The following is a 24,101-nucleotide window of genomic DNA, read 5'->3' as shown; positions in this document are numbered from 1 at the left end:
CTGCTGTCCCTGGATAACACCTGTTACGGTAAGTAACTGTGCTTTATCCCAGGACAAGCAGGCAGCATATTCTCACATGTGGGAACTCCCTATCTTACCAGAATGGGATGGAGGGAGTGTTGGCCATTAGGAAAATAAATTTTGCAATACTGCTTGGCCGAAGTGACCACCCATCTGGAGTAAGATTCCAGACACTAGTGTGAAGTGAATGTATGAACTGAGGACCAAGTAGAAGCTTTACAGATTTCAACAGGAGTGGAGTGTACTGCGTGGGAAAGCAACTGAAGCTGCCATAGCTCGGATTTTGTGGGCTGTGACTCAACTTTCCAGTTGGAGCCCAGACTGAGCATAACAGAACGCAATACAAGCCACCAACCATGCAGAAATCATTCTCTTGGATAAAGGATGTCCCAACTTGTTAGCATCAAAGGATAGAAAAAGTTGAGTTCTATGTGGCTGAGTTCTCTGCAAGTAGTAAGCCAACGCTTTTTTGCAGTCTAAAGTGTGAAGAGCCATCTCTTCAGGATGAGAATGAGACTTAGGGAAAAACACTGGAAGCACAATAGATTGATTGAGATGAAATTCAGTGATGACTTTAGGAAGGAATCTTGGATGGGTGCAAAGTACAACTTTGTCATGGTTGAACACTGTGAAGGGTGGCTCTGCCACCAGCACTTGAAGTTCACTTACTCTTCAAGCAGAAGGGAGATGAGAAAAATTACTTTCCAAGTGAGGTATTTGAGAGAAGCCATACACATTAGTTCAAAAGGAGGCTTTATTAATCTAGCAAGAGCCACATTAAGATCCCAAATCACTGGAGGTAGTTTGACATTGAAAAGTCCTTTCAGAAATCTAGATACAAGAAGATGAGCAGTGAGAGGCTTTCCGTAAACTGGTCTATGAAAAGCGTTGATAGCACTGAGATAAACTCTAATCGAAGTGGTCTTGAGGCCTAAATTGGATAAATGTAGAAGGTAATCCAATACTGAATATGCCACCACCCCCTCCTACATAAAATCCAAGCTACCCATCTACATCCCCACCCGCACCCTCCGCTCAGAAACGGAGATACGCCTATGCATTTCCCCCGGAAGGTCCCTCCTCTCAGAAACCGCCCGCAAACGCTCCTACAGCTACTTCATTCCCCAACTCTGGAACCAACTCCCCCCTCAACTCAGACTACAGAACTCACTGACATTCCGGAAAATGGTAAAGACCCTCCTCTTCAACTAAAGGTCACCCTCAGTCTACACCCAACCCCTTAAACCCCACCTCTACCCTTCTTTCTCCATTCTAATCTTCTGCCAAAAATTTCTGTATAGTCCACTCTCAGCCTATACTCAAATAACTTGTATCTAAACTAAACTACTTATATTTAAACTACTGTTCTTAATTTGCTGTAGAGTCCCTATATTTACACTGCTGCACAGTCTTGTATGTCCAAGTATTTAAATCTACTGTATAATCTTGTATGTCCAATTCACTCCATTGTGAATGTTTACTTGTAAACCGTTCTGAGCTACTGGGAGGACGGGATAAAAATCTAAATAAATAAATATACAGATGTGGATTTATCATCATCATGTTTCCATTTCTGCTGATAACACTATTGCATAGATGATTTTCTTGAGGCTTCTAAGATAAATCTGACAGACTGGGAAAGATGAAGGTCAGCTGATGTCAGCCACAGAGGTACCAAGCTGTCAGGTGTAATGACTGAAGATTGAAATGCAGAAGAGACCCATGATTCTACGTGAGATAAAAAAATCAGAAGAGGGTTAGGGTTCCTTGATACTGAGTTGAAATAGAAGGGAAAATCAGGGTTGTCTGGGCCACCGAGGAGCTATGAGAATGATGGCGGCCTCCTCCCGTTTGAGCTTGACAAGTATCTTGAGGATGAGAGGGATCGGAGGAAACGCTTCCAATTGAGTAGAAAAGCATCTGCTTCTAGATGTTGAGGAGAGTACTGCCTGGAGCAAAACTGGGGCAGCTTGTGGTTGTGGGGGGATGCAAACAAGTCTATTTGAGGAGTCCCCCACTGAGAGAAGATGTGATGCAGAATTGCAGAGTTGAGCGTTCACTCGTGTGGCTGAAGAAACCTGCCAAGTCTATCTGCAAGAGAATTCTGTTCCCCTTGAATGTATATTGATTTCAGAAATATGTTGTGAGCAATTTCCCAGGTCCAAATCTTTTGGGCCTCCTGACAAAGACGGAGAGAGTCTATGCCACCATGCTTGTTTATGTAATACACTGCAACTTGATTGCCATGCAGATAAAAAGGACATGGTTGGTGACATTGTGCTGAAAAGCTTTGAGAGCATTGTAGATCACTCTGAGTTCCAACAGATTGATATGGCAAAGCTGGTCCTGGGCAGACCAGTGATCCTGAGTGCGAAGAGTGTCCAGATGAGCCCCCCAAGTGTAGGTGGATGAGTCCATGATCAGGACCTTCTGATGTGAAGGTGTGTGGAACAACCCTCTGGAAAAATTGGAAGAGTTCATCCACCACTGCAGAGATTGTCGAAGTGAAGGAGTGACCGTAATGTGTTGAGACAGGGGGGTCGAGTGCTTGAGACCGAGATGCGAGAGTCCATTGAGACATCCTGAGATGAAGTCTTGCAAATGGAGTAACATGCACCATGGAAGCCATGTGACCCAGCAGTACCATTGCTGGGCCGAGAGTGATGGAAGATGAGAAGTCTGAGTGCAAAGCTGAATTAAATTTCCTAGTCTTTGCTGAGAGAGAAATGCTCTGAGATGAATTGTGTCTAGCAGAGCTCTGATAAATTGCAGAGTCTGAGAGGGCTGAAGTTGGGATTTGGGGAAAACTGATTTTGAAACCCAACTGCTGAAAGAAGAGACTTGTTAAGCAAGTCACTGCAATCACCCCTTGTGAGGTTGGATCTTAGATCAGCTAATCGTACAGATAGGGCAACACTTGGAGACCCTGAGCCTGCAATGTCCCTGCCACTACAACCAGGCAGTTGGTGAATTCTCTGCAAGAGAATGCAAGGCCAAAGGGCAGGACTTTGTATTGATAATGGTGTTGTGCTATCTGAAACCTTAAGAATTTCCTGGAGATCAGATTCACTGAAATGTGAATATAAGCCCGAGATCTAGAGAGCATAGCCAGTCGTTATGATATAAGAGGGGATATAAAGTTGCTAGGGACACTTGGAGACCTTAAGTCCGCAATGCCTCTGCCACTACAACTAGGCACTTGGTGAATACTCTGGGAGAGGATGCAAGGAGATCAGATTCACTGAAATGTGAGAGGAAGAGAGAGACCAATTTTCTGGGAGCCACTATAATGGTTAGGGGCGTTTCCCAATACTTGTGAAGAGTCTCTTTGAAAATATCATACAAAAGTAGTCTGAGAAGTTCTTTAGGAGGCTCATCATGATCTAAGGCCTCCAAGTATTCAGCACTGTAGGCAAAATCAGCTTCTAGCTTGACTAGTAGCTCTTTTCCCAACTGCCTAATACATTTAGTGAAAAAGTCAGTAGGAGATTTAGCCCTTGGTGGAGACTTTTCCAAGGTAGTGTCATAAGCCTCCATTGTAGACTCAGCTGAATCAGACTAAGTCAGAGTCATAAGTTGAGAAGATCGATACCAACGTCGAGCCTGGTGTCGAACCAATGACGATGCATGACGTGACACTCTTTTACACTTCAAAGGTCATGAGAGAGCGATGTTTTCTTTTCGAAGCTCCTGAAGAGGAACGATGCTTACTGGACTTGAAGCGTCGAGATGAGGAGGAAGAAAGACGATGTCTCAATGGAGAACTGGACCTGCGGTGAAATGGTCTATGCTTGGGCGTGGAATGTTGATGCCACCCTGGAGAGCCAGTGTAGGTACCACAGGACCTGGTGGCCTTATGCTCAGGCTGGGCTAGTACTGAGGGAGTCAGTCAATATCAGGGTAAGAAGTTTAAACATATCACTCACTTGGAAAAGTGCATCGAGCTTTTCACGGAAGGAAAGCACTGGTACCTTTGGCCTTCCTGCCGGTACCATTGGTGCCACATCTTGCATCGGAGAGGGTGGCCTCGAAGAGGATGCACACCTCGATGTAGGAGAGGCAAGGCGTAAGAAAGGTCATTGCTTAGTCGACATCAAGGGACTCGATGCAAGGGTGACCTGCGATACCTGTTGGGAAGCTGGCAGCTTCTTAGCTGGCTTACCAGATGGAGCTGTGTCTCCCGACACCAGTGTTGGTGTCAATGCCTTCGACGACAAAGGTTGCGACGTCTTCTCTGTGTCCATAAATAATTGCTGAGTAGTTTCATTATTTCTGAATCAAAAATACTTGCTGAACAATTTTTCTTGTTGAAGTTTCCGGCTCTTGATGGAACACTTCTACAGGGTAGAACATCAAGCATAAGGTTCTACATGGTGTTCCAGGCCAAGGCATTGTAAGTACCAATTGTGGGGGGTCAGTGATGGAAATTTGCCTTTGGTACCTGCAGCACTTTTTAAAACCCGTTATAGGGTGGAACATTGACGGAAAGACTGCCTTAGTCAAATCGAACTCAATGGCTGAAGAAAAGGCCTCAAGGAGAAAATTTCCTCGCTTTTTCCTTTAAGTAAAGAAAATTAAGTAAAAGAAGAAATAACGCGAGCAGGAAGGCAAAATGCAAAAAATTTGAACGGCATTCAAAAACACGACTTCTTAAATCCGTGGAAAACTAAGAACTGAGGAGCCGCGAGTGGCTTTGGGCAGGAAGGCACTCGCGCATGTGTGGTGCAGGCAGTTCGTGAACTTTCTCAAGTTCTAAAGTGGCGATGCACTTTTAAAGTTGTCCATACCGGGACTCCGTGGATGACATCACCCACATGTGAGAATATGCTGCCTGCTTGGCCTGGGATAAGAAGAATCTGTAACTGTTTTCATGAGAAATGCTGCAAATTGAACCTGCTTATGAGCTTTCTATCCCCTCATTAAGGCATATTAATACCATGAGAACTAATATATTTTCCATTACTGCTCCCTCACTTTGGAACTTGGCTCCAAATCACTTGAGAGATTACATCCCTAGATAAAGTTAAATCCAGTTTAAAAACATTTATTTTTAAAGACACTTTTGAAGCATGATCGTTCTTTTAAGGATGTTTTAAGACAACTTTAGACCAGCCTTTTTGGCCGTCCTCCTGACCTTCCCATCTTTTGTTCTCTACTATACAAATATTGTATTCATTCCCTTCTTCCTCTTGTTCCAGTTAGTCATTGTCTATTCGTTTGTCTTTGTCTCATGTTTTAACAGTTATTTTAATTTTGTAAAACTGTTTTGAATATGGATAAGGCGGGATATTAAATTTTAATAAACTTGAACTTGAGGGGTATAATGAGAAGGCTGTGGGGTCAAGAACTTATCTGATATCTGCTGGTTCTCATGGTTTATTGAGATTTCTAAATTAAGTTTGGCATTAATTTCAAAGGAAAATTGATAAGAACTTTTGAAGTGTGCTTCATAATTTAAATTGGATTTTTGCGACTGCTGTTGCTAAAAAGTATTAAGTTCTGGGAAACAGAGTTTTAATATCTTCACTGTGTAAGACCACTGATTCAGCTCAAATTGGCTATTATTGGTATTTAAGGCACATGTCTGTATTAATTTAGTGTTCAGCCGGGGGGAGGGGGGGTCTGCTGAAGTTCATTCCTACAGTCTAATTATTATTATTCCAATTACTGATCTGCTGAGCCCTTAACCAGTATGTGGAGCTTGGAAAATCTGAAACTATTTTTGAAAGCTAAATGTTCTTTTCAGAACTGAAGGTCTTAAGAGGGATCCTTGTCTTGGAACCCTAGGAGGTTCTCTGATGCAAAACTGTTTCCAGTCAGTATTCCTGATGTACTATTAGGCTGTGTGATGAAGCTGCAAGACTGAGATAAATATGTATGTAAACGTGTAACCTGTTCTAAGCTCCCCTGGGAGGACAGGATATAAAACCAAATAAATAATTGCTGAGTAGTTTCATTATTTCTGAATCAAAACTACTTTGATATGCAGATAAATCTGAGGTGGCTCAGATATTGTGAGTTGAAATTCTGTGAGCTGATTTCATAGAAACATTTTTTTCCCTGGGAGGGTAAGATTAGAGTTAAAAGGATTACAAGGGGGTGCTGAAAAGTTCTCAGCCCAACCAAGAAGGGAATGATATGAGTAGAGAATGACATGGGGAAAATTTGTCCCCATCCCTGCAGGAACTCAAGTTCCCTATCTGGTTCCCGTGAGTTTTGTCGCTATCCCTGCCCCATTCCTGTAAGATCTGCCTTAACCACACAAGCCTTGAACACTTATGTTTGTTTTGTTCTATTTCTATCATTTAAATTTCTCCAGAATTCTACTGTTTAACGGCTCCCCCTTCTGCTTCTATTCCTTTCTCTCCTCTCTTCTACCTTCCAAAGTATTTAGATCAATGCTGTCTTGTTAAAATGTTTATTTTATTTTTATTTTTCCTCTAACTCTACTTTTCACTTCTCTATTACCCTCCAGGTACTTTAGTTAGATTGTGAGCCTTCGGGACAGTAAGGGAATTTTTCAAGTACCTTTCTTATTTCTAATCTTAATGTATATTTTCTGTAAACCGCTTAGAACCTAACGGATGTAGCGGTATATAAGAAATAAAGCACAGTTACTTACCGTAACAGGTGTTATCCAGGGACAGCAGGCAGATATTCTTGACTGATGGGTGACGGCACCGACGGAGCCCCGGTACGGACAATTTTAGAGTGATTGCACTCTAAGAACTTTTTAGAAAGTTCTAGCTCGGCCGCACCGCGCACGCGCGAGTGCCTTCCCGCCCGACAGAGGCGCGCGGTCCCTCAGTTAGTATAAGCCAGCTAAGAAGCCAACCCGGGGAGGTGGGTGGGACACAAGAATATCTGCCTGCTGTCCCTGGATAACACCTGTTACGGTAAGTAACTGTGCTTTATCCCAGGACAAGCAGGCAGCATATTCTTGACTGATGGGTGACCTCTAAGCTAACAAAAAGAGGGATGGAGGGAAGGTTGGCCATTAAGAAAACAAATTTTGTAAAACAGATTGGCCGAAGTGACCATCCCTTCTGGAGAATGCATCCAGACAATAATGAGATGTAAAAGTGTGAACTGAGGACCAAGTAGCAGCTTTGCAGATTTCCTCAATAGGAGTGGAACGGAGGAAAGCTACAGATGCTGCCATTGCTCTGACTCTATGGGCCGTGACAGAACCTTCCAGTGTCAGTCCGGTCTGAGCATAACAGAATGAAATGCACGCTGCTAGCCAATTAGACAACGTACGTTTAGAAACAGGACGTCCCAATTTATTCGGATCAAAGGACAGAAAAAGCTGGGGAACTGATCTGTGGGGTTTCGTACGCTCCAGATAGTAAGCAAGAGCCCTTTTACAATCCAAAGTATGCAGAGCTTGTTCCCCAGAATGAGAATGAGGTTTTGGAAAGAAAACCGGTAGAACAATGGATTGGTTGAGATGAAATTCAGAAACAACCTTGGGGAGAAACTTTGGATGTGTACGCAGAACCACCTTGTCATGGTGAAAAACCGTAAAAGGTGGATCTGCAACCAGTGCATGAAGCTCACTGACTCTCCTGGCAGAGGTAAGAGCAATAAGGAAAAGTACTTTCCAAGTGAGAAATTTGAAAGGAGAAGTAGCTAAAGGTTCAAATGGAGGTTTCATTAAAGCTGAAAGAACCACATTGAGATCCCAGATAACCGGAGGGGCTTTAAGAGGTGGTTTCACATTGAAAAGCCCACGCATGAACCTGGACACCAGGGGATGAGCTGAAAGAAGTTTTCCATGGACTGGCTCATGAAAAGCCGCAATGGCACTGAGGTGGACCCTGATGGAAGAGGACTTCAGGCCAGAGTCAGACAGAGAAAGAAGATAATCCAACAACGTCTCCACTGCTAGGGAAGTGGGATCAAGATGATGAAGAAGACACCAGGAAGAAAATCTCGTCCACTTTTGATGGTAACATTGTAGAGTGGCTGGTTTCCTGGAGGCATCCAGAATGGAACGAACGGGCTGAGACAAAAGAGTATCAGTCGAGTTCAGCCCGAGAGATACCAAGCCATCAGGTGTAGAGACTGGAGGTTGGGATGCAGAAGGGTTCCCTGCTGTTGGGTAAGCAGAGAAGGAAACAGAGGAAGAAGAAAAGGTTCCCTGGAACTGAGTTGAAGTAGAAGGGAGAACCAATGTTGCCTGGGCCACCTCGGAGCAATCAGAATCATGGTGGCTCGTTCCCTCTTGAGCTTGAACAAGGTTCTCAACATGAGAGGCAGAGGAGGGAAGGCGTACAGGAACAGATTCGACCAGTCGAGGAGAAAAGCATCTGCTGTTAGACGGTGTGGAGAGTAAAGTCTGGAGCAGAATAGGGGCAGCTGATGATTGTGAGGAGCTGCAAAGAGGTCTATCTGAGGAGTGCCCCATTGATCGAAGATAGACTGCAGAGTCACGGGATCGAGTGTCCACTCGTGAGGTTGGAGAATTCTGCTGAGTTTGTCCGCTAAGGAATTCTGTTTCCCCTGAATGTATATAGCTTTCAGGAAGAGATGGTGATCTATGGCCCAAGTCCAGATCTTCTGGGCTTCCTGGCATAAAAGGCGAGAGCCTGTCCCACCCTGTTTGTTGATGTAGTACATCGCAACCTGATTGTCTGTGCACAACAGAAGGACCTGAGGAAAGAGAAGGTGTTGGAAGGCCTTGAGGGCGTAAAACATCGCTCTGAGTTCCAGGAAATTGATTTGATGCTTCCTTTCCTGGGCTGACCAAAGACCTTGAGTCTGGAACTCGTTCAAGTGAGCTCCCCATGCGTACAGAGAGGCGTCGGTGGTGATGACTAGTTGATGAGGAGGCTGATGGAACAGAAGACCTCTGGATAGATTTGAGGATACCAACCACCATTGAAGAGACTGACGAAGAGATGATGTCACAGATATGTGTCGTGAGCAAGGATCCGACGCTTGGGACCACTGGGTAGCAAGGGTCCATTGAGGAGTGCGCAGGTGAAGACGGGCATGAGGTGTGACATGAACTGTGGATGCCATGTGCCCCAAGAGTACCATCATTTGTCTTGCTGAGATGGACGGCAGAGGAAGCACCTGGTGACATAGAGACTGAAGAGTCTGGAGACGATTGGATGGTAGGAAAGCTCTCATGAGGAGTGTATCCAGGATCGCTCCAATGAATTGAAGTCTCTGAGTGGGAATGATATGAGATTTGGGTAGATTGATCTCGAATCCCAGAAGTTGTAGAAACTGGATGGTTTGGTTGGTGGCCAGAAGGACTGCTTGAGCGGAAGTGTCTTTGATCAACCAATCGTCCAGGTAAGGAAAAACATGCAGGTGGTGAGAGCGTAGAAATGCCGCTACCACAATGAGACATTTGGTGAATACCCTTGGAGATGAGGCAAGACCGAAGGGCAGCACCTTGTACTGGTAATGACAATGATTGATCATGAATCGGAGATATGGTCTTGAGGTTACATTGATTGGTATGTGAGTGTAAGCCTCTTTGAGATCGAGGGAGCATAGCCAGTCGTTTTGATTTAGAAGGGGATAAAGGATGGCTAAAGAAAGCATCTTGAATTTTTCTTTTACTAGATGAATGTTGAGATCGCGAAGATCCAGGATAGGTCTGAGATCTCCTGTCTTTTTGGGAACTAGAAAGTAACGGGAGTAGAATCCCTGCCCCTTTTGATCTAGAGGAACTTCCTCTATAGCGTTCAGAAGGAGGAGGGATTGGACCTCCTGAATAAGGAGGGCCGATTGAGGACTGTTCAAAGCAGACTCTTTTGGCAGGCTTTGAGGTGGAAGAGTCTGAAAGTTGAGAGAGTAGCCGTGGCGGATGATGTTGAGGACCCATTGGTCCGATGTGATTACTTCCCACCGGCTGAGGAACAGAGAAAGTCGACCTCCTATAGGCTGAGGCAGGAGAGCAGGAATAGGGATACTGGCTATACTGTGGAGAATGAAGTCAAAAGGGCTGTGACTTCTGCTGAGGAGGTTGTTTTACAGCTTGTTGCTGCTGCTGTTGTCTGGGAGGCTGACGTTGTTGTTGCCTCTGACGCCTAGGTTGCTGAGCAGTGGTAGTCAATGGACGAGCTGTGAAGCGGCGTTGATAGGCCGATTGCTGCCTGTATGGTCTTGGCGGAGGAGGCTTCTTTTTATTCTTGAGCAGGGTATCCCAGCGCGTCTCATGAGCAGAGAGCTTTTGCGTGGTTGAGTCCATGGAATCCCCAAAGAGCTCATCCCCTAGGCATGGGGCATTGGCTAACCGATCTTGATGGTTAACATCAAGCTCGGATACCCGAAGCCAGGCCAAACGACGCATAGCTACTGACATTGCTGTCGCTCTGGATGTAAGTTCAAAGGTGTCATATATGGATCTAACCATAAACTTACGTAATTGTAGAAGAGACGACAAGCATGTGTGAAAAGCGGGATGCTTTCGTGAAGGAAGATATTTTTCGAAAGAAGCCATGGTGGTAAGGAGATGCTTTAAATAAAAAGAAAAATGAAAAGCATAATTACTAGCCCTATTTGCTAACATAGCATTTTGGTAGAGCCTCTTACCAAATTTATCCATGGCCCTTCCTTCTCTGCCAGGAGGGACAGATGCATATACACTGGCTCCTGAAGTCTTTTTAAGGGTGGATTCGACAAATAAGGATTCATGTGGAAGTTGAGGTTTGTCGAACCCAGGAATGGGAATTACCTTATATAGAGAATCCAGTTTACGTGGGGCCCCTGGGACAGTTAAAGGAGTCTCTAAATTCTTATAGAAAGTTTCCCTCAAGATGTCATGAAGGGGAAGTTTCAAAAATTCCTTTAGAGGCTGATCAAAATCAAGGGCATCCAAAAAAGCTTTAGACTTTTTGGATTCAGCCTCCAAAGGAATGGACAAGGACTCACACATCTCTTTCAAAAAACTAGAGAAAGAGGAAGTGGCCTGTTTGGAGGATGGGTCAGGGACAGCCGAATCCTCCTCCTCTGAGGAACATTCGCCTTCAGAAAGAAAGGGTTCCTCTGAGTCTCCCCACAGATCAGGGTCCCTGACATGGGAAGAATGGTCCCGAGACTCAGGTGTCGACGTTTGCATGTGTCGGGTTTTGCGCACCGACTTACCCGACCTCATCGATACCGAGTCAGGAGAAGTTATCGGTCGCACCGGTGCCGAAGTCTGCACCGATTGATGGTGAGCTCTCGGCTCCGGTGCAAGGACTGGCATCGATACCGATGAGGTTAGGTGAAGCGGTACCGAGACAGTGGAAGCGGGTAACACGGGTTCCACAATCGGTATCGATACGGGTTGATCCACAACCGGTACCGGTGGCTCGGTGCGGACTGGCACCGGAAGGTTCGGTGTCATGATAGCAGGAAGGAGTCGTTCTAATTGCTCCTTAAGCTGCACCTGAAGGATGGCCGTAATGCGGTCATCGAGGGATGGCACCGGTACCGCTTTTTTTCTTCTGCGGTACCTGCGGTGCCGCTCGACGCCCCGGAGATGAGGAGCCCGATGTCGAGGGACTCACCTCTATAGGGGCGGAGCGCTTCCGCTGGCGTCTTACAGGCGGCAGGATTGGACTCACTGCACTCGAGGCCGGAAGACGTTCCAGCGGGGAAGGCTTCTTAGCCGGCTTACCTGACTGTTGAGATGCCGGTGTGGAATCACGCGGCGTCGAAGACGAGGGTGCCGACTGAATCGGTGCCGAAGCCGGAGTCGAAGGAACGGGGTCGGACATCTCGGCACCGAATAACAATCGCTGCTGAATTTGGCGATTTTTCAATGTCCGTTTTTTTAAAGTAGCACAGCGGGTGCAAGAAGAGGCCTGATGCTCAGGACCCAAACACTGTAAACACCAGTTGTGTGGGTCCGTGAGAGATATAGGCCTAGCACACCGCTGGCACTTTTTAAAACCCGGTTGAGGGGGCATGAAAGTAAAAACGGCTTCCGCCAAATCGAAGGCCGAGGCTTCGATGGTGGCAGAAGGCCCCGCCGGGGAAAACCGAAAAGTGAAGAATAAAAATGAAAGTTTTTTTTTACAAATGGAAAGAAAGAAAAAAGGCAATTTAAGCCAAAACGTTTACGCGAGCGGGAAGGCAAGTTAGGAGAAAATTTCAACAGCCGTTGAAAACGCGTCTTCTTAGCTCCGCGGAAACTAAGAAACTGAGGGACCGCGCGCCTCTGTCGGGCGGGAAGGCACTCGCGCGTGCGCGGTGCGGCCGAGCTAGAACTTTCTAAAAAGTTCTTAGAGTGCAATCACTCTAAAATTGTCCGTACCGGGGCTCCGTCGGTGCCGTCACCCATCAGTCAAGAATATGCTGCCTGCTTGTCCTGGGATAAATTACATTACATTACATTACATTTATGATTTTAAAGTGTTTGAGGCTTCTGCAGCAGTATTTGAGGACAGAGCTTGCAGCAATGGGGTAGGGGCAAGAAAAGAACTCGCGGGGACTGGACAGGAAAATGAGTTTTGTTTTTATTTATTTATTTATATTCCACATAGCCTACAATTCTATGTGGATTACAAATTATTCAGGCAACTCAAGCATTTTTCCCTTTCTGTCCCGGCAGGCTCACATTCTATCTAATGTACCTGGGGCACTGGGGAATTAAGTGACTTGCTCAGAGTCACAAGGAGCAGTGCAGGATTTGAACCCACATTACTGTAGCTCTAACCATTGCACACACACTCCTCCTCTATGGGGACGGAGGAAAAAATTTCCCCGTGTCATTCTCTAATGTGGAGCCATGAAACTTATAACTTATTCCACATATTTACACTTGGCACATCGTGTCTGAAGTTTCTGTAACTCTTTCAAAAATTACTCTGATATCTGCTCACTGAAATACTGCCCCCAATGCTGCAATCACCTCTGAATCACTGAAAAATTGTTGCCCTTTCAAACTTTTTTTAAGGTTTCAAAAGAAAAAATTGTCAGATGTAGCAAGATCTGGCGAGTAGGGTAGATGGTCTATGCAGTGAAACCCCAACTACGTCAAAACATCCATTATTTTTCCGGCCTTGTGAGCAGATGCATTGTCTTGCAAAAAGAGAACTATTTTCCACAGCTTCACTCACTTTTCTTTCAATGCCTCCTTTAATCGGCACAGCAATTTATAGTAGTATTCTACATTACCTGATCCCAAAATACCATGGCCATGACCTTTCCTGCTTTTGGGTCTTGAATTTCTTTGGCCTTGGAGAACTTGAGTGCCACCATTGCATGAACTGTTGTTTTGTCTCAGGATCATAGTGGTGCAACCATGTTTCATCAACAGTAACTAGTCATTCCAAAATGTTGGCACCAGCTAGCTGAAAATGCTGCAAATATGAACTTGAAAGTGTCCACTTAACTTTGTTTCTCATCAGCATTCAAATATTTGGGCACCCACTTGGCTGACAGTTTCTGCATACCCTGCAGCTTACGGATTATACACTCATGTTCCCTGAATATCTGTAGTGCCTCAATTGTTTTAACTGATATTCACAGAACTGCCAAAATCAGGTCGTGGACATGATCAACAATTTCAGGAGTTGACACTGTTTGAGGCCTCCCAGACCTTGCTGCACCTTCTGTGCTGAAAGTTTGCACACCACTTCTCCACTGTTGAGTATGATGGACATTTGTCACTCAATGTCTGCATCATACATTCATGGATTTCCTTTGGAGTTTTCTTCTGCAGAAATAGGAACTTTATGATGGCTCGGAGATCCACACTTGAAAATTCTATCCTATTTGTTGACATGGTTCAATCAATGATTTGAAACAATGTTAAAACATAGCATTACAATTCTGCAAACTGGCACTTTGCAAAATAAAATAACACTTTCAGGTACAGTGGCAAAATAATGCTTAGGAAGCTGGTTGGGCTGAGAACCTTTCAGTACTCCCTTCATATATGTTCTTTTGCATATGTAGTTAGAAATACATAGCCTTAGCCTAAGAAGACACTGACTAGCCTGCATTCATCCAGGGAGATTAGGGTTTTGCTTCCTTTCATTTGTTTATAGACAGGATAGTAGCAACCATCTGAATCTTCAGAGGAGCTGCTGGTTCCAGACAGGTGAAAAGACAACAACTCAACAGTACCCAACGTAAGAAAGCAGCAATACCAGTAAAAACATGTTTTTTTAAATACTTTATTTTTGTGTGCAGACAGATATACACTTTATATATTTTATTGAACTTTGGGACTGAGAAACACACTCTGCTTTTAAGAGAGTCATCTAGTCGAATGCTTACCTGTGGATTTGGTTATCCTAGAACAAAATTTGGCATTAAGCTGAAAGGCATGACATGTTTGTTTAAAGTTGGAATATTATCACTAACTACAGCATAATGGTATAATCAATGTAAATTTGACCACACATGAATGGTAAATTAACCTTGCTATTGAGGAGTGGTGCTTGAATAAATAAGCAAGGCGTCACAAATCTTTCTGAAGCCTGGAGAGTGGCAGAGGGAGCAATTTGTTGGCAAATGTAAACAAAAAAATATAAACATTTTTTATATGTATGTAGCAAGCAGATGAACAGCAAAACTATGAACAATGAGGGTAAGAGAAAGAAACTATAAAATATGTGCGTTCTTGTTGGGTCTTTAATAAGAATTCAGGTAATAAAAGTTGAATTAAAAACTAAAATTTGCCTTATAACCAAAAGACTTTTTGCACCCCTTCTTTACTTCTTGTCTTTAGCCCTGGGTATGTTAGTTGATTTCAGTTTTTCTGTCTTTGCGCTTTGTTACTTCCCCTTTGCTATGATAATGCTTTATTAGATTTAAAAACATAGTAACATAGTAAATGACAGCAGATAGAGACCCAAATGGTTCAACCAGTCTGCCCAACCACTCACGCTCTATAAATTAATCATTTAATTTAAGCCTTGTTTATTTGCTAAGATCGTATTGTGTGAAGTGTGTATGTCTGGGCCCAGAAAGAATGCATGTATGTATGAATTGGAAATATTGTGTGCAACATTTAAACAGGTTTATACAGAAAATGAGGGGCATTTTCAAAATATACGTCTAAATCTGAATTGGACGTATGGCACTGAACGTCTAACGTCGGCAGTAAGAAAATGTCCATTTTCTAAAGTCAAACCATCATACGTCTAGAAATATATATATTTTTGGAAAATCCTCTATCTGGACATACAGTCTATTGGGATGCCCAGACTATCAAGATGTCCATCTTTACAGTGCTCCCCTGTGAATTCACGGTCCGCAGTACCGGTCATTCATGGTATTTTCCGACCACGAATGACTGGGCAGGAGAGGGCAGCCGGAGCACTGGCGAGTGAAGGAAATCACTTGCGATATGCTCCGACCGCCTCTTCCTGTACTAAAATCGGGCCTCACCAATCAGGAGCTGCGTATCAAAGCAGCTCCTGATTGGTGAGGCCCGACTTTAGTACAGGAAGAGGCGGTCAGAGCATACCGCGAGTGATTTCCTTCACTCGCCGGTGCTCCGGCTGCCATCTCCTGTCTCTCCTGCTAAAAACCGTATTCGCGGTTTTTCAACATTCGCTGGGGTTCCTGAACGGAACCCCCGGGAATATTGGGGGAGTACTGTATACCACATTTTCAACCAAAATTTCATCCAAGTCCCAAACGCCCAGACCAAGACTATTTGGACATGGGAAGGACCAGTCCTGTAATGGACTGGCCACCCAGGCATGGCAAAAGAGCAGTGGGGCACCTTACAAGGCACTGCTGTGAACTTCACAAAAAGGGTGCCAGATAAACATCTCAGCAAAACTGCCTTATGGTGAGCCCCCCAAACACACCCAAAACCCACTATACCTACCTGTCTACAATCCCAATAGCCTTTATGGCTGCAGGTGGCAGTAGAGTAAGGTTTTGGTGGACACACATTTTCCACCATAAATATAGTGGTTAGAGTGGTTTCTGGGTCTGGATCCTCCTCTATGGCTCACTAGCCCTAGGCTACTTAAGACATCTGTGTACAGCTCTACTAGAATGCCCCATACCAGATGCTACTGTTTCAGAGACAGGTATGTACCTCTTTGATCTCATTTTTCTGTGGTGGAAGGGGGTCAGTGAGCACTGGGGAGTGTGGGGGTGTCTTACCTTGATGTGTGCAGTGATCATCTGTTCAGATTGGGCACTTTGTGGCACTTAGACCCTTCTAAAACAGATCTCGTTCAAAACGTATAAGTTCCATCCAGATATCTTGCAAATGTTCAATTATTGCTGCAAGACATCCATGTCTAACCTGCCCTTGACATTGCCCAGAGCATGCCCATAAAACACCTCCACCATGCCCATCTTGTGCTCTGAATGTTGTGAGAAACCTACTGCAATCCCAAGGTTTATCACAGGAAATCATACAAACCCCAGTGCAGAAGGGCAGATCAGGTCAGAGCCCATGACAGTAAAATAGTTGACTACTCTATGAGCAGTGAAGAGGAGACTGGCACAGAATATCAGGACAGACAAGAACAGGAAAGGTTTGCCTTACCTGAGGCAGTGCCAAAGCAAAGCAGGAAAGTTCTGCCCTGCTATTACCCTGTTCCTTTAAGGCAGAAACCATAAAGAAAGATTTCTCTCAGATAAATGTCACAAGCTGAGGAAGGAAAGCCCTTCCCCCCTCACAAGACAAGGGTGTGTGGTTTTCCTCAGCTTAAAGCGAGATTGAGTAGCGAGCAGTGCTAGAGCGAGGAAGAAGCCCAGACCAGTCAGCTGAAGAACACAGCACTGACCGGGAGATGACTGAGGAGCAAGCAGAGAGTAACTTGACTCCAGATTTTCTTATCTCAGAGCTAAGTGAAGCTATGGTCTTTGACGAGAGTGGTGCTGTAGCAGCTGAAGCTTGGCCAGGCCAGAGAAAATGGAAGTGGCTTGAAACAAACGTGAGTTTGCTGGATATTTTTCTTTGTTGCCTTTTTCCCTGCTATGCAGACTGTGGAAACTGCAAGAGAAGGTATTTTTGGACTGTAAAGTTTTCTGCATTTTTCCTCTGTGCCTTAAAACTAAGGAACTGTATCTTTCACTGAGCAGAACAGTGGTTAAACTAAGTCAAACGCTGGGCAGGAAACTCAGCCTGTTTTGTATTTATGAATCATTGCTAACAGAGCTCCATGTGCAGGCACCAGCTGCTAGCTGTTGCTAGCTGGCAGCCCTTTGTCTCTTGTGAGTAAATGCTTGTATATTTTCACTGCTAACCAATATCCCGGTTTGTGACTAAGTCTGTCCTCATTATTGTTTCTTTGCTGCATCAATGTCATAAAGCCGTCTCTGGGCTGGAATAAGAATCTTTTGCTCAGAAGTATAAGTTTGCTGTCTCTCTCTCATGGCTTCCTCTGTTTATATTAAATAAATAAATATAGGGATATATATTTTTTTCAATTGTGATAATAACTTAAATGACAATATTCATATCACAATTTAAAAGAATTGATTAATAATTTAAATACTGCTCAGACCCACAACCTTAGTGTTCTAGTGTAAAGACACACAACACCAGTTGCCATCAGACCATCATGGCACTATTAATGTCTGTATCACCATAACACAATTCAACAACCATTTACTATAAAATAAACGTATCTTTGTGGTGGTTACTGCTTCTCCGATGGTCATTTAATAAGCAGCTGGTGTCATAAAGTGCTTGTGCATGTGTTAATAAATAATAACTTCTGGAAGCCAAAAATTACAAATATCTTCCCTACTACTCAAGTTTCGCCTTGTGCTTCCTCAGGAAGGGATTATCTATCAAAAAACATATAATACAGTATAATTTAACATCTCACTACAAAAACATTAACACTAATGCTGTTTATAAAATATATCAATACATAATACAAATTTCCATAAATTACGTAGAAACAGCCTCCAAAGAAGGACCCATCCGACCTGCTCCATCAGAATCTCTCTCCATCTCCCTTTCACAAGGCAGTAAGATTGCTGACTAGTAATGAGTTAGAGGGAGGAGTTTGGGCATGTGACTAAGAACTCCCTATTTAAGTTGAAGTAGGAGGTCAGCAGCTTGATGTCAGTTAGTAGCCTGTTCTGATGGAGCAGGTCGGATGGTTCCTTCTTTGGAGGCTGTTTCTAGGTAATTTATGGAAATTTGTATTATGTATTGATATATTTTATAAACAGCATTAGTGTTAATGTTTTTGTAGTGAGATGTTAAATTATATTATATTATATGTTTTTTGATAGATAATCCCTTCCTGAGGAAGCACAAGGCGAGTAGAAGGGAAGATATTTGTAATTTTTGGCTTCCATCAAAAAGAACGGGTTCAACTTCAATCTAGACAAGCGTACTGAGTGACATTGAGTGCCTGATCTCTCCAGGAGAAATACTTCCTGCTACTTCCGTTTCTTCCTCCAGGTATGATATCCACCTATTATAGCGCAACCCCCTGCAGGTCAATCAGCCAGTGTTATTACTCAGATCCTTGGGTACAAAAATCAAAAAGACTAAAAAAAAAAAAAAAAAATGCAGCCCACTCTATGTGAGCATTCAGACTATGGGGCATTGTGGATGTCATTTCAAATCTAGAATTGTTCCTGTTGCCATATCTTTTTCCACCAATCTCCATGCCTAGGGACTGCGGCACATGCTTTAACACCACACATCTTAGAGGTCTGAACTTATGGCAGGTTTGCAAACAGTGGTACACTAGTGGCTCTTCCATCCTTTTCATGTTTAAACATAAGTGGTGTTCCAGCAGGCACTTTTGTAATGTTCGTGAAGTCTGTCCCACAAACAATAAAGGGCATGGACACCATATCAAATAAATGAACAGCTATGTATTAACAGCAATTCATTTTTGCCATTTCTGAATTGCTCTTAATACATAGCTGTTCACAAATTTAATAGACCCCTGAAGAAGCCAAAAACATTAGGTGAAATGGGTCCCATCGGGCTTCGCATTTAAGATAAGTGTGGCATAAATATTATGATTATTATATCTACATTTAAAAATATTCAAAAATAATAAGTTATATGAATATGAGAGGTTTTTGATCAATGAAAGAGAGCTTGACCTGAAATCAACTGATGAAACTATTTTGATAAATCAGTGCAGGCATCTGAGATCTTTTTTCCTCTCGTTTAGATATTAAACTTGTGTTGTGTTCATAAAACCTGTCTAAAACTTGTGGTCTAATATTGAGGAGCCTTTTCACTGTCACACAGACCCTGACCTTTTTTTCTGGTCTTCCGGCAGGAGAATCCACAATAAAGTCTGGCATCTAAGAGATCTGAGCCCAAACCTCCCAGAAAGCTGACAGCTTCCCGCCTATCTGCAGGGGCTCGGCCAAAGACCTCACATCATTGATGCTGCTGCAGCATGAGATCCAGAGGCTTGAGGTTTCCTGGCCCCACTGAATCTGTCTCAATCCTCTGATATGATCTTTGAGAAGAGACCGATCCATAGTACTGGTGAGATCTCTACGAGCCCCCTAAATTACTCTAGGCCCTTGAGCTCTGCTATCTGGACTTAGGGTGACTATTAGCCACACTGGCCATGAGGTCATCCAGCTCCTTGCCAAAGAGCATTTGGACTTTAAAAGGAAGCCTGTTCAAAGTGGCCTTAGAAGCTGAATCCCGCGTCCATTGCCTGATCCAGGGCATTCTGCAGGCGAAAATCGAATAAGGAGATACCTTGCTTAGAACTCAAAGTCAAAGAGCATCAGCCACATAATCCACTCCCACCAACCAACTTGGGGCAAACAATGCCATCCGTAACCTGGTATGGCATACATATGCCAAAAAGGAAGTTGCCACTACAGCCTTAATCCCCAGGGATATGGCTTCAAATTGCCATTTAAGATCATCATCCAACCTGTGGTCCTGCGCATCCTTTAAATGTACCCCTACTTCACTGGGTAAGGAACTACGAGTAGTAACCTAAGCCACCAGTGAATCCACCTTGAGCTGCACAAAGAGCTGCTGAAATTCAGGCACCATAGGGTAAAGCTTAAACCATGTCTTCGTTACCCATAAGGAACCCTCCAATGTGTCACAGTGTTCTGTGATTAACAGCATAATGTCTGGATGTGAGGAGAAAAAAGTGGTCTGGAACCTAGTGCTGCTCATAACTGAACACTGGGGTCTGCAGGGATTCCAACTTTAATTCCTGCAACTAATCTGTGATAATATCCAGCAATGACGTGGGCCTAAAAAGACACCGCACTATGGGGTCCTCTCTCTGGTCCAGGGCCACCACTGCCTCCTAACAGACTCAGAACAAAACCCTGAGCTCCATAGGAGAGACTGTATACCCTGAGACAATAAAGGCATCAGATCAAACTCCATATCCTCCCAGTTCCTCTCCGACTAGTCTTTTTTGGTCCTAATCAGCCTATTTTTCTCTGAGAAGAGCGCTGTGTGAGGGAGACTCCTCTTGTGTAGTCCCCATCCTGCCTACAGAAGGTGCAGTAGACCCCTGGCAATTTAATTAAGCTTTCCACATTAAAAGGGTCTCAGTCTGACCTCTCTTGAGCTCCACGATGACACATCTGTGTTTCACAAAGTCGCTATTTCCAGGCTCCAGAAATGATTTTTCCCTGACAAACAGCTGTTCCCCAGCCCTGGAGGTATCAAAGGAAGCTAAGCCCATGGCTCCCACCCCCTCTCATGTTCCCCACAGTATATGGTGCATGGACACTCCCCAGCCAGCAATCCTGCGCAAAGCTGGCACGATACAGGGGTAGAAAGACCCGAGGAGTCCATCCCAACCAATTTTAACCAAAATCAAGGGGTTCTGAAGCAGATGGAGACTTTTAAAACAAAATTGAGAAATCCAAGATGGCCACCACAAAGCAATTGTGATGCCAAAAAAGGTCTGGGAGGCTATATTAAAATAAATAAAAAAAATCCAAAAAGCAGTTTTTTATAGGTAGGGGACCCTAGATCTGGCCCTAGAAACCCTCAAAAATTAGAATTTTAGAACCTCTCCCCCCCCCAAATTTTTCCCACAGTCTTCAATAGCTTGCACTCACAGATCTGTGCTGCTATCTGCCTGTTTCAGCTGAACACTGCAGCTGTGTAGAAAAGACTTCTGCCTCTGGATTGGATTCTGCACCTCTAAAGCTGTAATCTTTGGTCTGCCAATTTGGCCAAAGCCAGCTCGTGACCTCAACCCCCCCAAAAAAACACATGTCACGACAGGGCAAGTGAAAGAATGCAGCCGGCACCTGTTAAAGCCCTCAGACCATGGTGCCAAATAGTTGCGCTCAAGTTCCTGATACATCAGGGATGTGAGCTAGCTCCTAAAGGAATGGAACCCTCCAAAAGTGAAAAGCAGGTTGGTTACAAAGGGACCAAATGGTTGCCCCGCGAGCTGCAGACAACTGCTGTGAGAGTCTGCATCTTCTCTCAGGCAGGGCTGAACCAGAAACCTGGGATCCTCTGGGCAATGGAGCCTGCAGGAAAAAAAAAAAAATCTGAGTGAATTCCTCAACAACAACAAAAGTTGTCAGAGCAGATCAGAAAACACCTTTTCAGTTCACTTGCAGAAGGAAAAAACTGTCCACTGGGAAGGAGGCGGGGCAGAAATATGTGATTGGCATCCTTCTGCAACAGTTTGCGGGAAGGAGATACTCACCTATCATCCTGAATCCTTTGCCTTTTGCACTACAAATCAGGTTGCGAGCTAGCTTCCAGGGGAACACCGAGCTCCATAAGTCCTATTGTAGGCTGGCCAGACAGGTTCTCCGTAGGTTTTCCTGCTAGATGCAGACTTCTTTCCCAGAGTCCGCATCCTCTCCTAGGCAGAGACTTACCAGGGTCACTGGGAACCTCTTGAGCACTGCAAAACCTTTAGATTTGGATAAAACCCCAAAAAATAAGAAACAAAAATAATCAAAGCAGATCAAAACAACAACTTCTCAATTCGATTGTGGAAGGAAAAACTGAAGGGGGCACTATAGCCACTGGAAAATGTAAATTTCATCCTTCTGCAATGGTCATTATTTGGGGGCTATTACCCTGCACCTGTTCCATTTAATCAATTGCACATCAACACTCTTGACTTTGGAGACTGAGGATTAGCATTGGGAAGAGAAACCTGAAAAATGCATGTCACAGTAACCACCCTGCCTCTGACATTGCCTCCTTTGCTGACAGTGAGAAAAATCCATAGCAGTAGTCAGCCCAATACTGCCCTAGATGTCCCCCAATTGAACATAAGAACATAAGCAGTGCCTCTGCCGGGTCAGACCAGAGGTCCATCCCGCCCAGCAGTCCACCCCCGCGGCGGCCCAACAGGTCATGACCTGCCTTAATCACCAGAAGGGGCCCCCTTGCCCCCTAGGTTTCTCATCGAAGTCCTATCTTCCCATCAATGTCCTAACCCTCCGGCCTTGCACCTGCACGACCTGGTGAGCTGTCTATACTTATGCAACACCCCAGCACCTCCCTCAGTACCCCACGATCCCCTTTTCCCTCAGGAATCTGTCCAATCCCTGTTTGAATCCCTGTACTGTACTCTGCCGGATCACTTCCTCCGGGAGCGCATTCCATTTGTCCACAACCCTTTGGGTGAAGAAAAACTTCCTTGCATTTGATTTGAACCTATCTCCCTTCAGTTTTTCTGAGTGCCCCCTCGTACCTGTCGTCCCTTTTAGTCTGAAGAACCTGTCCCTGTCCACCCTCTCTATGCCCCTAAGTATTTTGAAGGTCTCTATCATATCCCCCCTGAGCCTCCTCTTTTCCAGAGAGAAGAGCCCCAGTTTATCCAGCCTCTCAGCATATGGGCAGTTTTCCAGCCCTCTTACCAGTTTCGTTGCCCTCCTTTGGACTCTCTCAAGAACTGCCATGTCCTTTTTGAGGTGCGGCGACCAATATTGAACGCAGTATTCCAGATGTGGGCGCACCATCGCTCGATACAGCGGCATGATGACTTCCCGCGTCCTGGTTGATATGCCCCTCTTGAAACCGCAACTTTAAAACAATGCTGACAGAGCAATAAAATTAAAGGGTTCTTACCCAAACTGGCCCCCCACCTTTTCTGTCGGTCTCATGGAAAAGGCTAACACACCTAAGAGTAGCATCAAGGGCAAAGGAAGCCCCTACCAATAACAGCCTCAGCAGCAAAATTTCTGCTCTTCTCCTCTCTTTTTTTTTTATTTGTGAGAAAAGAAAAAAAGAGGAAGTGGCAGGAGGAATGGGTGTGGGTGTGGGACTGGCACCACATCAGCTTAAACACCCCAAAGTTCAACTGAACTAGGAAACCCAGAACAGGAATTAGATCAGCAGAAGAAACCAGAAGCTCATGAGAAATCCTCTGCCTGCTGAGAAAGAAGAAATACTGACTAACCAGGATGCATTCCATCTTAGATGACAGAGTTCAGTATTGGATTAATTTGTTGCTGATTTCAAACTAGAAAATTTGGTTACAGGTAGCGAATCTTGTGAGTTATAGAGAAGCACATGTAAAATTAACAGGAAAAGGTTTGGGGAAAAAAAAAAAGGACTAAAAAGAACCGACTAGATAAGGAGCTACTGGTCTAAAGAATAATAGCTGGCAACTCTGAAATTCTAAAACAAAAGAGCACTGGGTTTCATTTTTAACCAACATTTTCTTTTCATAAGAGATTCCTTATACCACTTTCTACTTGACAAATTATAAAACTATTCCCCCCCCCAGGACAAATGGAACGTCATAGCAGATAAACCCATTTACAATCAATGCCTATTTTCCATATTAAAATAAATAAACCTTTTCTTACAGCAGGGACCTCTCTGTCAATGACTGTCCTGAAGATGTCCATCCACTGAGTCATGGTCTGGTTATTTACTAGCTGGAGCGGCAATGCATACTGGAAAATAAGAAATAAACAAATCATGAATAAAAGCCATTTCCATGGGACTGTACCATCACTTCCCATATGTTTAAGAAGTCATTTATTAATAGCTAGCACATGTTTGTGTTTACTCACTGCTCTGAATTGCTTTCTATTTTGTCTGTGCAGACTACAGGTTCCAATGCTGAATTCTCTGTTCTTTTAAGCCCTGATCAGGGCAGGATCCCTCTATCCCTGTGGCTGGATTCTCTGCCTCTCTGTGAAATTCTAAAGTTCCCTTATGTGACACATTTGCAAGTACTGTACTT

General features: G+C 44.2%; 1 protein-coding gene across 6 annotated transcripts in view; it reads right to left on the bottom strand.

Annotated features, from left to right (window-relative positions):
• IPO8 (importin 8) overlaps positions 1 to 24,101 on the bottom strand; it is a 441,493-nt gene that overhangs the window by 316,142 nt on the left and 101,250 nt on the right. For all 6 annotated transcript variants that reach the window (XM_033950674.1, XM_033950671.1, XM_033950672.1 and 3 more), the window contains exon 6: positions 23,719 to 23,808. In XM_033950674.1, coding sequence (XP_033806565.1) covers positions 23,719 to 23,808 — 90 coding nt within the window. The remainder of the gene's footprint in view (positions 1 to 23,718; positions 23,809 to 24,101) is intronic.

Source organism: Geotrypetes seraphini, chromosome 7 (assembly GCF_902459505.1).
Source record: "Geotrypetes seraphini chromosome 7, aGeoSer1.1, whole genome shotgun sequence".
NCBI lineage: Eukaryota > Metazoa > Chordata > Amphibia > Gymnophiona > Dermophiidae > Geotrypetes > Geotrypetes seraphini.
Note: the sequence above shows the minus strand (reverse complement) of the source record. Positions and strands in the feature narration are given on the sequence as shown.